Source organism: Typopeltis vanoorti, chromosome 18 (genome assembly GCF_054136105.1).
Source record: "Typopeltis vanoorti isolate ZY-2024b chromosome 18, IOZ_Tvanoo_1.0, whole genome shotgun sequence".
In the NCBI taxonomy this organism is placed as follows: domain Eukaryota; kingdom Metazoa; phylum Arthropoda; class Arachnida; order Uropygi; family Thelyphonidae; genus Typopeltis; species Typopeltis vanoorti.
The window spans coordinates 27,125,801-27,139,970 of NC_143566.1; the positions used below are offsets into that span (position 1 = coordinate 27,125,801).

Consider the following 14,170-nt stretch of genomic DNA (forward strand, 5'->3'; position numbering starts at 1 on the left):
ATTCTGTCAACCCATTTCTGAATGTTGGCCCTAACCAAATTTTCCAATATCTTCACCACCACTCCTGAGATACTAATTAGTCGATAGTTGGATACATCGGTCTTTGCACCACCCTTGTGCAATGGAATTACCATACATCCTTTCCATTCCTATGGAACCTGTTCTGAGACTCATATTAAACATCCTGGTCAAAGGAATGCCAGTTCAGCTGAACACTGTTTTTAGAAGACATGCTGATATTCCATCAGTCCCTATTGCTGAATTCTTATCCAATCTGTGCAACAGCTTTAATACCTAGGCCTCACACACCTGTGTGTTTACATCTAGTGAAGAGGTATAAGTGAGCTCAATGTTGCATTCACCAGGTTTATAGCTTTTAACAAAATGGGGTCATTAACTGAACAACCTCTTCTGCATCTGTAACCCTCACACCATCTGGATTTGGAAGAGTTATTTTTTCATATTCATTCTTTCTTTTACTTGCAGCATATCAATAGAATTCTTGTGGGTTGTCTTTAGCATTCAGAACCAGTTTCTTTTCATAGTCAGACTTTGCTTTCCGTATAACAGTTGTGACTATTCTAGCCTGCTGCTTATAACTTTCATAACGGACATCATTCTTATGCAAACGGTATTCCTTCCACGTCGTCCTTTTCTTATGAATTTCTTGCTTAATAAGATTACACATCCATTTGACTCCTACTCTTCGATTTATTTATTCTTCGAACTCTCGGGACACATTCTGATATTGCATCATTTAAGTAGTGTTTAAATGCTTCCCATGCACTGTCGATATTCTTTCCATCCAGCAACCAATCCCATTCCACTGAACTCGGCGTACTCCTCATTTGGTTATAATTTCCTGCTTTGTAGTTTACCATCTAACTTTTTCTCAATGAAAATTCATAAACTTAGTCACTTTCCAAGTGAGTACTACATGATCACTGTCACCAACTGGAGGCAGAATAGTTATGTCTTTAACTGAAACGCTCTCAAAGAGTGTTAGATCTGACACAATCAGATCTAACACTCTTTGACTTCGAGTTCCTTCTGTCACATGCTACTTGAGGAAGTTGTCCCGCAAAGCTCAATAAATGCATTTTCATTCTTCTCATGAGATTCTACTGCTACCCAATTAATATTTGGATAATTAAAGTCTCCCATTATGATTACTCTTTTCGCGCTCATCTTTTCTATTTGGTGATGCATTTCTTCATCACTAGCAACTGATCCACCAGGTCTGTAACAACACCCCACTATGTAATTAGTCTTGTTAGATTCCAGCTCACATCAGATTGCTTCAAACTTACTGCCACATGAAACATTGTTAGTAGTATTACTACAATCATAGGTCTCAACTCTAACTGGATTTAAGTCATCCGATATCATTAGTAGCATGCCCCCCTCCTCTCTATCCTTCCTAAAAATACTGTACCCATGACACTCAGTACCAGTTTGTAGGTCTGATTCTGATTGCCAGGTCTCGCTAATACCTACTATGTGAAGTCGCAACATATTGACTAAGGCAACAAACTCTATCCCTTTGTTTCTGATACTCCTAGCATTCGTGTACAGACATAATAATCTACATGTTGGTTCTTTTGTATTGTCTTGTTTACAGTCTGCCTGACAGAGTTGGACAACTTGAAGATCTCTATTATTCTCTAATGCTTTACACATGTAGACATTTTTGCACACAAATGATGGGTCCAAACCGGACGAACACAAACCCAACATTTCCATGGCAAAGTCCATTCCTGTCATTAACACTGTTGTATAACATGTCGCTCTTACACTCACATTCACACCTTTCCTCCCTTTGTAATTTAGTTTCCCTGACTCTCTGTGTTAGGTCTCATACCAGTTATTAGTTTTTCTAGACTCCTGATACTAAATGCATTCAGGTGTAGACTATCTCTCTCTTATACAAATCCAATCTTCCTTCACACTCACTCCACACATCCAAAAACTCACATCCATTCCTTCTGCATAGCCTACACATCGAATCGTTTGCCATCATAGCCCTTCTTTTTAATTCATTTTTATCATAGCGAGCTAAAATGCTAACAATTTTCACTTTCTCACTCTTGCCTCTTCCAACAACCCTTTCATGTCCTTTCTAATATTGAACTTATTGCCAGTTAAATCGTTCGTACCTACTACAACTATGATTTACTTTTCTTTTCTGTTTATGAATTGCTTGCTTTATATTTTTAATATTCACTCCAGGAAAACTCAATGTTATAACTTGCTCATCTATAGCATGTTTTATTATAGAGTCACCATTCCAAATAACTTCTTTCTTTTTACTAACAATGTCACTTACCTGATTTCCATTATTTCCTGACTTACCTGTTTCTTTGCTTTGTTGTATCTTATTTTCCTGTTCATTTTTCTTTTTCTCCCTATGCTCATTTAAATGTCTCTCAACTTTTTGCAGTTCCCTCATGGTCTCTCTGATGATCTGCTTCAACTTCGCTGTTTTGGTGGACAATTCATTTTCGTTAACCTCCTCCATGTGTACAATAACCTCGTTAGAGGGCTAACCTTCTTGTTCTCGCCTGCGGTGCTTTTTCTTAGCATTACATTTCTTTTTTGGTGTCGTTTTAGATGTATACTAAATATTGAAATATCTTAATAAAAATATATGATAAAATACTAAATACACTATAAAACACTAAAATCTACACTAATATACTAAACACTAATTTTCTAAGGGAAAACAATAAAAACAGACGAAAATCATCAACTTTACAGGACAACTAAATTCGCCGACCAACCACTATGTATCCTCGAACCAGCCTGATGATTTAGCTTACATCATTATTACATTATGTTCTACATATTTTTCTCCAATGATGTGGAGAGTAAATATATGATCAGTTGTACTCCTGTTCTTTCTAAATCTTGCTTGGAAGTCTGAAAAACCGAATTCCATTTTTGCTTTAATACATGCAAATAAGATGTCCAAAAATATTTTGTTTGGGTGGCTAATGAGGCTAATTGTCCTAAAATTATTGCTCTTTTTGCTGTTTCCTTTTTTCAGAATGGGAATAAGGATAACTGTGCACCAATATTTTAGCCAGATCTCAGTGTTCCACATCTGCTGGCAAATTTTGTGGGATGCATTAATAATAGGTTTGTCCCCCTTCTTTAAGTAGTTCTGATGGAATATTTGTCAATTCCTATCATTTTCCCCAATTTTGATCTCATTGTAGAAAATACATAGTATTTTCTCCAATGGGTATAGCATAGCTTTGTAGGCTTCAGCAATTTGTGGTATTTTATGAAAATAAAGTGACAGATGTGCTGGAAAGGGTGACTCATATGGTGCTGTTATTGACTTGCCAACAGCTTGTCAGTAAATTAGTCAGACATAAGAGGTTGATTATAGAAAAGTGACTTGCTTCAGGGTTCTGGTTCAGGTCATTGTTCATCTTAATTGTTTGTGATATTTCATGTATATTGACAGGTGATATATAGTTTTGTTGAGGAGAATTATAATGAGGGATGCCAGTTCTCATCTTTTCCTTTAGATTTTTAGGTTATGAGCAGGATTGTTAATGGTGATAAATTCCAGGTTTTGCATTTCGGATTGCATTTGTATGGGATAGTTGAAGGGTACATTACTAGAATTATGAAGACTGCACAGTATGTTGCTACTTTAATGAGAAGGACATTGACAACTTGTATTGGCAAAATGGCATTCTTGGAGGTGAATACGATTTGTGTGGAGATGGTTGAGAATTGTGAAGACTACCCAGCATTTGCTACTGCTGCAATGAGAAGGACATTGACAAGTTGAGATAAGGAGGTGTCTGTGCCACTGTGTTGGGGCATAGCCACCTCATGGATTAATGCCTTGATTTTTATGATGAGGACACTCTGAAGAGGGTCAGGAGATAAGTGGCCAAGGTAATTTATGGCACAAATAATACATCTTTGTGTAATAAATTGCAGAGTTTAGCGGGTAATATGATTTTATATCATATCACATCTTTCCATCTGTTTAAGTTGGTGATGGGAATTTATATGGTTAATACAGGAGAGATTATACATAAAATGGAAGGTGAGATGGTAGGACAAGAGGCTGAATTTTATAGCTCTATAAGGGTATCATAAAAAAGTGAGTGATGAGTAACATTTAATATGGAGCATAATGGAGTATGAATGCTAGGAGTGTCAATGAATTAAGGGTCAGTATGATTTGAATTTATTGATTATAATGTTTGAGTAGAGCCTCTGTAGCTCATTTGGTTTCGACAGAGTTCTTTGGTTACAAAGACCTGGAGTTCAAATCCCATATATGATGTGAAGAACTTTTATTGGGGCTTTTCCATTAAAGGTGAGTCTCATATAGAGGTTGAGGGGTTTTTCTCTGTCTTGTTATCTAATAATACCCTGGTAAAGTAGCATTCCTTCCTCACCACCACTAAATTGAGGGGAAACACTCTTCAATAGAAAGAGATTTTCTAAAGAAAAACTATATAAGACAAAAATGTAAACTGTGTCATTGGAAAAGTATTATTGACCAGGTAATGAACTTATTTAATGAGATTTATTTCTACTTATATAGAATGTGGAATATCGATAGAATGTGTAGGTTATAGTGTGTTCAGGAGGGACAGAGAGAATAAAATGGAGGGAGGAGTGTTATTGATGATAGCTGATGAACTGCAGCCAAGGAGAATAGAAGTTGTATTGCAGGATAGTGAAAAGAGCTCATTTGAGGCTATTTGGTGTGAAATTGATACTAACGGAACAAAATGTACGTTGGGTGCTGCTATAGACCAGGTGATGGAATAGATGGTGGAGATAGTATGCATAGACAAATTGATGAAATGAGTCGAAGGAAGGTAATTATTATGGGGGATTTCAACTATGGTAACATCGATTGGAAGGAGGAGAGGGCACGTGTGAGGAAGGAACTGGATTTTATTCAGTTACTAAGGGATAACTATCTGAGACAGCATGTAATGGAAAATACTAAGGGTTTGAGAGTGCTTGACCTAGTAATAGCATCTGAGAATTTGACTGTAATGAATATGACCATGTTGCCAACTATTGGTGAGAGTGATCATAGGGTCTTGACCTAGGAGGTGGCTAAATGTGTGAAATTTTCGATTAAACAGGGTACATGTGGAATTACTGTGCTGGCAAGTATGACAAGCTTTGGAGATTGCTTGGTTCAGTGCCATGGCATGTAAAACTGCAAGGGCTAGATGTTGATAGGGCATGGGAAGTGGTTAAGGAGTATTTGCAGGAGGTTATGGCTGACTGTATACCTAGAGTCCGAATAGTAAATCAAGTAGGGGTTAAATGGAAATATAACACCATTAAACTTGAGTTGCAAAAAAAGAAACAACTGTGGAGGGAATTTAAGGAGAATGGTGATCTGCAGGCACATGAACGTTATAAAGTGCAGGCCAGAAGGGTAACGAGTGTGGTAAGAAAAGCAAAAGCGGATTATGAAAAGAAATTAGCCATGCAAGCTAAAGAGAATACCAAACAGTTCTTTCAATATGCTGCAAGTAAAAGAAAAACTGTACATGGCAGAATGATTTTAAGGAATGCTGATGATATAGTGGAATTACTGAGTGAGCACTTTGCAAGAGTATATCATCCAGGTGGTGACATTGAAGGAATGAAGGAACTATTAGTTTATAGGGGAATTGTGGTGAATGAAGTGGAGGTGAATAGTCTATTACAGAACCTTAATGTGAATACATCTGTGGGATTGGACTGTATACCAGCACAGGTCTTACGTGAAGCGGCTAAAGAATTGTCAGTGCCCTTGACCATATTGTTTAATCTGAGTCTCTGGTCTGGTTTAGTCCCGAAGGGGTGGAAACAGGGAAAAATAGTTCCACTGCATAAAGGAGGATCCAACACTACTGTTGCAAATTACCGACCGATCAGCATATCAGGAGTTGTTGCAAAGGTCTTGGAGAAAGTAGTCAAGGGAAAAATACAGGAATGGATTAATGAAAATGAGATACTGTATGGGGGACAGCATGGTTTTGTGAAGGGTAGATCATGCCTCAGTAACCTGCTCAGGTTTTATAACACAGTGACGGCTGAACTGGATAAGGGTAATGGATTTACAGTGATTCTGCTGGACCTGGCTAAGGCCTTTGACAGGATACCACATGGAATTCTAATCCGTAAACTGCAACATATGGGAATGGATATAGGGTTGGTGAGATGGATAGGAGGGTGGTTGATGGAGAGATACCAGAGAGTAGTTTACTCAGTAGTAGAGTCCAAAAGACGGCCTGCGACTAGTGGTGTGCCGCAGGGTTCTGTTCTTGGACCAGTGCTGTTTAATTTGTTTATTAACGATATAGGGAAGGATCTGAGAGGAATGATTCATTTGTTTGCTGATGATGCAAAGTTGAGTAGGGCAATAGTGAATGCAGAAGATGTCAAAATTTTGCAGGATGATTTGGATAGATTGGAGGTCTGGGCTAAGGAGAATGGATGTCAATTTAATGTGGCAAAATGTAAGGTTATGCATTTTGGGGTGAAAAGATTAGCAGCAGTATATCACAGGAGATTGATGAGGCCAGGGATTTGGGAGTGTTGGTGGATAGGGAGTTGAAGTTTAGGGTACACTATGCAAAAGTGGCTAAATCGGCTCATCAAATCACTTGGATGCTGAAGAATACTTTGACAAGTAGAGATAAGCAAGTTATTGTTCCTCTGTATCGAGCCTTGATAAGACCTCCATCTCGACTACTGTGCCCAGATTTGGTCATCGAGGTTTCTTCTTGATGGGTAGGAGGTTGAGAGGATCGAGAGGTGAGTGACCAAGATAATAGCAGATCTGTGGAATGAACCTTATGAGAACAGGTTGAGGATTTGTGGGTTGCAAAAATTGGTTGATAGGCAGAGGAGGGGAGATATGATTGAGACATTCAAATTGCTGAAGGGTTTCTTAGGATTAATTCAGAGGATATTTTTGAGAACAGGACTGGTGGTGGGAGGACTAGGGGACATCCATGGAAGCTGGGCAAGAGTGTGGTTAGTAAGAGTGTTAGAGCTGGGTTTTTTACTTTTAGAGTGGTGAATGAGTGGAATAAGCTGTCAGAGTCTGTTGTGGGTGCTATGACGATGAATGAGTTCAAGGCAAAGTATGATAGATACTGTGTGAATGTCGAATAGTTGTGATGGACATGATGTTTAGGTCCTCCCTCGATGAGCCTAAGGTCTCTTTGGAGTTGCCCGTAATAATAATTATATGTCTCTACAGTAATGTCAGTTACCATGCAGAGTATGGTAATTTAAAAAAGCTTGACTAGGAGAACATTATTGAGTAGGAGCCAAAACACTTCCTCCCTTACTTTAGTAAATAAAATTAAGTAATTTTCTGTAAATCAAAACTGAAGAACCAATATTTAAAACTTATCTTTCTCAAAAAAAAAAAAAAAGAAAAGAAAAAAAGTAAAGTAGTAATTTTGCAAAAGGGGTTAAAAACAAATAACTTAGCCAAACATGAAAACTCTGTGCATTTCAGTACTTCAGTATGTAAAATTATCTTACACATCCTAATCTTCTCTACATAATGTATATCCTAGCAAAAGAATATAATTTCTTTATATTTTCATTTTTTCTGCATACCATAGCAATGCCAACTATTTTGGATGATATGTCAATGTGTATGCATCTTATATTTTAGTTTTATTCAGCTTTCATGTAATATTTTGATTCATTTTTTTAAATTTATCTGTATGTGTTTGTGTGCATACTATAGGAGGAGTTACGATCAAATGGGCTTCCTGATGGCTGTGTTGCTGTAGTCAACTTGGCTGGACAAAATGTACTTGATCCAACCAGAAGGTTAGTCGCCATTATTATTTCTTTTTGTTTATATGGGATGCATATATAGAACTCCAAAGATCACTTTCTGAAAGAATACATTTTTTTTGCCATAAGATGTGATGAGATTCAGTTTTTATTTATTTTCACGTGTGCATCATACCCCAAAAGATTGGTAACCTAAAGGTTAGATATTACAGGAAAATATGCTTCAGGGACTAAACATGGAGCTTTTCCAAACCACTCTAACACCATATGATGAAAATCACCTATATAAAGATCTTAACAGATTTTTGTGCCACAGTTGAATTAAGACTTTAAAAAATGGATTATGATTAATTTACATCTGTGATATTATATGTGTGCTTGTGTTATAAGTATCTGGGGTGGAATGAAGAATATGTAATCCTATAAACTCTAGACTTTCATATTTGCATTTATGATGGGCATAATTAAAAAAAAAAACTTATGAATAGATGGAAAGTAATTTGTTTGCAAAATATAAATCACTAACAGCCACTATATTGCAGATGTAAGAAAAAACAAGTCCTTTTATTGTATCACTGAATAAGGTACAGAGACATTTCCAGTTTGTGTAATATATTTGTCAACAAATAGTGCAGTTAGAAACAACTGGAAGAAAAACATCACTGTCTAATGAAACACGTCACCTGCCACAGAAACTATGCTGCATAGACTCAAGAAAAACTGTTTGTTGTGCCTCCAAGCACAGCATCTAAATAAAAATACTCGTCCTGACATTTGCCCGAATTTTCAGTTACATGAAATAAGTGTTTGTTCAGTTGCATTTGGAATTTTCAATGTCATCATTAAGACAGATCAAAAATGCTAACTTCAAATAAAATTCTGCTGAAAGAGTTGCAACTAACATGGCACATAAACTTTGAGTCGGTGAGGCTGCCCGATGCAGAAGCGGCACACAAACAAGTGACAGTAAAATTCTACCAAAAGAGTTGCAACTAGTGCAGATCACTTAATTTTCCCAATGCCAAAACACCTTTGTGGGCAGGTGCATTGTCCTGACGAAAGATGATTTTTTCTTCTGCAAACCGGGTATTTTCTCACAAATTTTTTGTCTAGTCTGGTTAAATTTGTGAGAAAATACCCGGTTTCTCACAAATTTAACAAATTTGGAATAATATTCCCCGGTTATTGTTTTACCCTTTTCAAGATAATTAATAAACAAAATGCCTTTAGCATCCCAAAACACAAATGCCATGACCTTCTGCTGATGGAACCGACTTTGTCTTCTTTGCCGCTTTGGCTTCTGTCCACTGTTTTGACTGCTGTTTGGATTCTAGTGTGTAATGATGAATCCAAGTCTCAATCCAAGATCATAGTAATAAATTGAATCACATGTCATGAAGTGTGGGTAACATTCCTGAAAATAGTTTGAAATTCTATAATAATACAATATACGAGAGTGGTCTGAAAAGTTCTTTGTTTTATTCTTGTTAAAATGCTCCAAGCACTGTTCAGAGATTTTCAAGCGAATGCGTTTTTGATCTGCTGTGAGCAAGTGCGGCACCCATCTTTCACAAAGCTTTTTCATTTGCAATTCTTCATGCAAAATATATCCTACACATTTTTTTGGAATGCCTATAGTCTCAGCAATTTCATGCACTTTGACTTGCTGGTCATCCAATACCATATCATGCACTTGATCAATGATTTCTGGTGTTGTTATACTTTTTGGACGTCTTTCGCGTGGATCATCTTCAAGGCTGGTACAGCCACGTTTAAACTCGGCATCCCATTTCTTATTTGTCAAAAATGAAGGAGAAGAGTGCCCATAAACTTTTATGAACTTCGAATGAATTTTTTTTGACATTAACCCTTCTTTTACAAAGAATTTTATAACTGCACGATACTCAATTTTATCCATTTCAAGGGATACAGACAACACTTTTGCTTCAGACAGCTGTATAAAACAAACTACTTGATAGAATGACTTGCAATTTGACATGGATGCTTATGACAGATGTACCAACTTAGAAAAAAAAAATCTTGCCGATAGTGTTGCCATCTATGGTCGAGGCCAAGAACTTTTCAGACCACTCTCGTAATCTGATACGAGGTTATTTTGCATTATGGTTGTGTAATTCAAAACTCCTGTAAAGTGTTTTTTTTTTTTTTTTTTTTCATTTATTAAGTATTTTTTTAGATTAGTTAGTGTATTTTTACTATATTATTGTGGTTTTTGCTGATTTTATTATATTGAGTACATTTGCTAATATATTTTAAGATATATTGTTAAATTAAGATAGTTTTTAAAAATGACACCAAAAACCTGACAGAATAATAGAGCAGCATTGAAAACTGAGGATAACAGTAGTGTGGAACCTGAGAAATGAGAACCATTGTTGACATAAATGAAGAAAAATTAACATATGAAATTAAAGATTAAAATGAATTATTTAAAAATTGACCAGGGAGTTGAAGAAAGTAGGAAAACATTTAAAAGAACTAAGACAGGAAAAGAGGAATATGAATAATATCAGGAAGGAGAGCACAGGGATTTGTAAGCTATCAATGAATAATAATAATAAGGTAAGTCAATTAAAATATAAGAAAAAAAAAGTCATATGGTATTGTGATTCCATATCTAAAGTTGCACTTGATGATGAAGTCACTATATCAAGCTTCTCAGAGCTAAAATAAAGAATAAAAAGGCATTAGAAAACAGAAAAGTAAAAGAGATAGTAGTGCTTGTGGAGAATAAGTAGTGATAAATATAGCATGCGAAAGAGGATGTGAAAGACTTGATTGGAGAAGTGAGGGGAAAAAAGGTTAATTTATTACCATGATATGATGGTGATGAGGTAAGGAGGAGGGCTATGATAGCAAATGATTGGAATGAGCCCTAATGCAGAGATTCAGGGAAACTAGATCATCTTTGAAGGAATGTTAATGTGTATGTAAGTTCAGCTAGGATGTACAGATGTAATAGTTATACAAATATCATTGAGCATGGTTATGATTCTGCTGAAGGGATGGACTACTCTTTGGATTTGGGCATTTTGAGTGAGTCTAGGGAGGGAAAGAAAAAGTTGGCCCAACTGGATTGTAGATTTAAGTATAAGAAAAAGTGAGGAGGTAACATGTATGCAAATAGCAGGAGCATTAGAAACAAAGTGGCTAAGTTTGTTGTTTTGGTGAATATGTTGCAGCCTAAAATTGTTGATATAGTGAAAACTTTGATCTCAGATTCAGAGGTAGTAACTATAAAGGGCATAGTATTTTAGGAATGACAGAAGGAGGGGGGGGGGGGAATACCACTAATGATATTAGTGGTAGTCCCCTATCATGATATCAGATGACAGTTAGGATATATAGTTTCTATCCTGTAAGGATAGAAATTCATGAAAGTGATAATGGTCATAATGTCCTGTGTAGCAGTGAGCTTTAGGCTATTTGGTGTTAAGTGGAGGCTAATTAAATATATGTGGGAATGTTGCTACAGACCTGGCTGTTCATTTGCTGAGGATGATGAAATGATTTGCCATATTACCCTGATGGGTACTAATTGAGTAATTATTATGTGACATAAATGATCAAATATTGATTGGACAGCAGAGAAAAGTCATGATAAGAATGAAGAAGAATTTATTGATCTGTTCTGAGACAACTTTCTCAAGAAGCAACTTGAGGACAAAAAGTATTAGATTTGATCATAGCAACAGAAGGAGACTTAGTTAAGAATGTCACTGTTTTTCCAGCAGTTGGTTACAGTGATTATGCCATGCTGACCTGGAAAGCAGCCAACTATATGGATGTTCCAATCAGGACAGGTTATATGCTGAACTACAAATCTGGAAATTATGATAAACTCAGGAGAATGAATAACTTTAGTTCCATGGTATCAGTTACTACATGGGAAGGATATATCAGCAGCACATGAGAAGCTTTGAAAAGATGCTTAAATGAAGCAGGATCTGAACATGTCCCAAGAGCTCAGAGAACAATGATGATGGGAGTGAAATGGATGTGCAGTCTGAGCAAGAGACTCATAAGAAGTTGATATGGAAGGAATATTATGAGAGAAGTTATGAAATGTGTAAAGCACAGGCCAGAAAAGTTGCATGTATTGTACAGAAAGGTAAGTTGGAGTATGAAAAGAAATTGGCTGCATGTCTAAAGGCAGCCCAAAATAATTTTATTCTGCAAGTAAAACAAAGAATGAATTAGAAAGAATAAATTTACTGAATACAGACAGTACCCTTCTATCAGAAGCTGATGTGATAGTTTAAAGAGTGCTCTCTTTGTCACATCGATCATCCTAGTATATGTAGCATAGGCCACAGTACTGCTACTACATTGGATGAAGAGATAGAGGTTCATGAGAAGGGGGTTCTAGAGCCATTTCATAACCTGGATAAGAATTTAGCAATAGGGACAGATGGGATATCAGTATGAGTGTTAAAGGAAAGATCCCATAAGAATGGAAAGAATGTATGATAATCTAATTGTACAAGGTGGGGCAAAAACTGATGTATCAACCTATCAGTATCTCTGGAGTGATTGAAGATTTTAAGGAAGTTGATAAGAACTCGCATACAGAAACGGGTGGAGAAACAAGCTATATTTCGCAAGGAACAGCATGGGTTTGCTGAAGAGAGGTCATGTGTGAATGATTTGCTCATATTTTATAGTAATGTTTTTTTGGCTAAGTTAGATGAAGGAATGGGTACACTATGACACTGTTTTACTTTGCTGAGGCATTTCATAGGATACCACATGAAAAGCTGTTGCATAAACTGGAGAATATGAGATTGGAATATAAAATATTGACTTGTATGAGTGGGTAACTGATGGACAGGTATCCAAAAGTAGTATATAGGGATATGAATCTGCCAAATTTAAGGTGACCAGTGGTTGGCCTCAGAGATCAGTCTTTGGACTGCTGATTATTAATGATATTGGGAAGTACCTGGCAAGCGATCTTGTTTGCTGATGATGTAAAGATAAGTACGGTAATCAGGGATACTACTAACATATATCGTAAGAGAATTATTTGAATAAGCTGAAATAGTGGGAAAGTGATAATGGCTATCAATTCAGTGTTGTTAAGTGTAAAGGGAAGTTCAAAGATCACATTGCAAAAATTGCAAATAAAACTCGCAATATTGAAACAAACATTGGCATCTAAGGATAAGGAAGTCATTTTGCCTCTTCACAAGACCTTGATATGACCACACCTGGACTACTCTGCACAGATTTGGTCTCCTAGATTCTAAAGTTGCAAAGATGATATCAGGATAATGGATTGTAGATTACTAGGATAGATTGAGAGCATGTGGACTGCAACACTGGTAGACAGGAGGAGTAATATGATAGAAGTCTATAAACTTGAGAGGGTGTTACAAGGTTATTGGTTTGTAAAATTTTTCATTATGTGGAAGATGGGAGAGGACAAGCACTTATCTGTGGAACTTAAGTTTGTGCAGTTAAGAAAGGGGTGAGAGCTAGATTTTTCTTACAGAACCTTGAGTGAGTAAAACATTTTACCTATTGAAGTAGTGTGCATGAGTTTGAGAAGGCATGACAGCCAATGTGGCTAATGTGTGGCCTTCCTTCATGAGCCTTGACTCGTTGAAGGTCTAATAATAAAAGCCTGTTATGTATATTCTTTAAGATGGTGCTTATCGTAGAATACTATGATAAGCACCACTAAGGAAATTGAGTAGGATCCATTTCAGTCTGGATTCTGGAAGGGTAAAAATTCCATGTTTTTTTTTTCAGTATTAATGCTTTCTGGTTCTTTAAGGAGTTTGTGTGCTCAGATTCACTTTTTTTTTCCCCCTCAATATTTTTAAAGGCATAATTGTGTATTGCACAGCAAATAATTTGAAACTAAATGGACAATAAATGAAGAATGAGACAAATTACAACAATTAACCTTAACTTTGGGCTTCCTCTTTTGCTCTAAAATGATCCGGGTGCAAGATCTCACAGTGATATAGTATTTTAAAAACGCAGTAACAGTGTTTGCAATGTTTTGTGATTCTTAATTGGACAAAACCTAAACGATATTGATTCAGTTATTAGAAATCATTCATACTAATTAAAACATTTTATTCTTGGTTCTGATTCTTAATCAGTTAGCAACTTCAGGTAGAAGGATTACTCATCTTGAACTCTTGACTTTCTTCCATTACTTCCATAATGGAAAATTTTTACCAGTCATAAAAGCAGGGGTCTACTGTAGTCTATTTTGTTCTTTGACTTGTAATCTTTTACTTGTATGTGATGACTGATACTAGGCTGAAAATTTTGCAGGAACTAATTACATAAGTGATATCAATCTTTGTTTTCACCATAAAATTCTTGT

At 36.3% G+C, this 14,170-nt stretch overlaps 1 protein-coding gene across 1 annotated transcript in view; it reads left to right on the plus strand.

The window, feature by feature from the left end:
* Window positions 1–14,170, plus strand: part of LOC150096564 (epimerase family protein SDR39U1) — a 73,959-nt gene that overhangs the window by 38,194 nt on the left and 21,595 nt on the right. Inside the window, exon 3 of the mRNA XM_090408369.1 lies at window positions 7,754–7,839. Coding sequence (XP_090264495.1) covers window positions 7,754–7,839 — 86 coding nt within the window. The remainder of the gene's footprint in view (window positions 1–7,753; window positions 7,840–14,170) is intronic.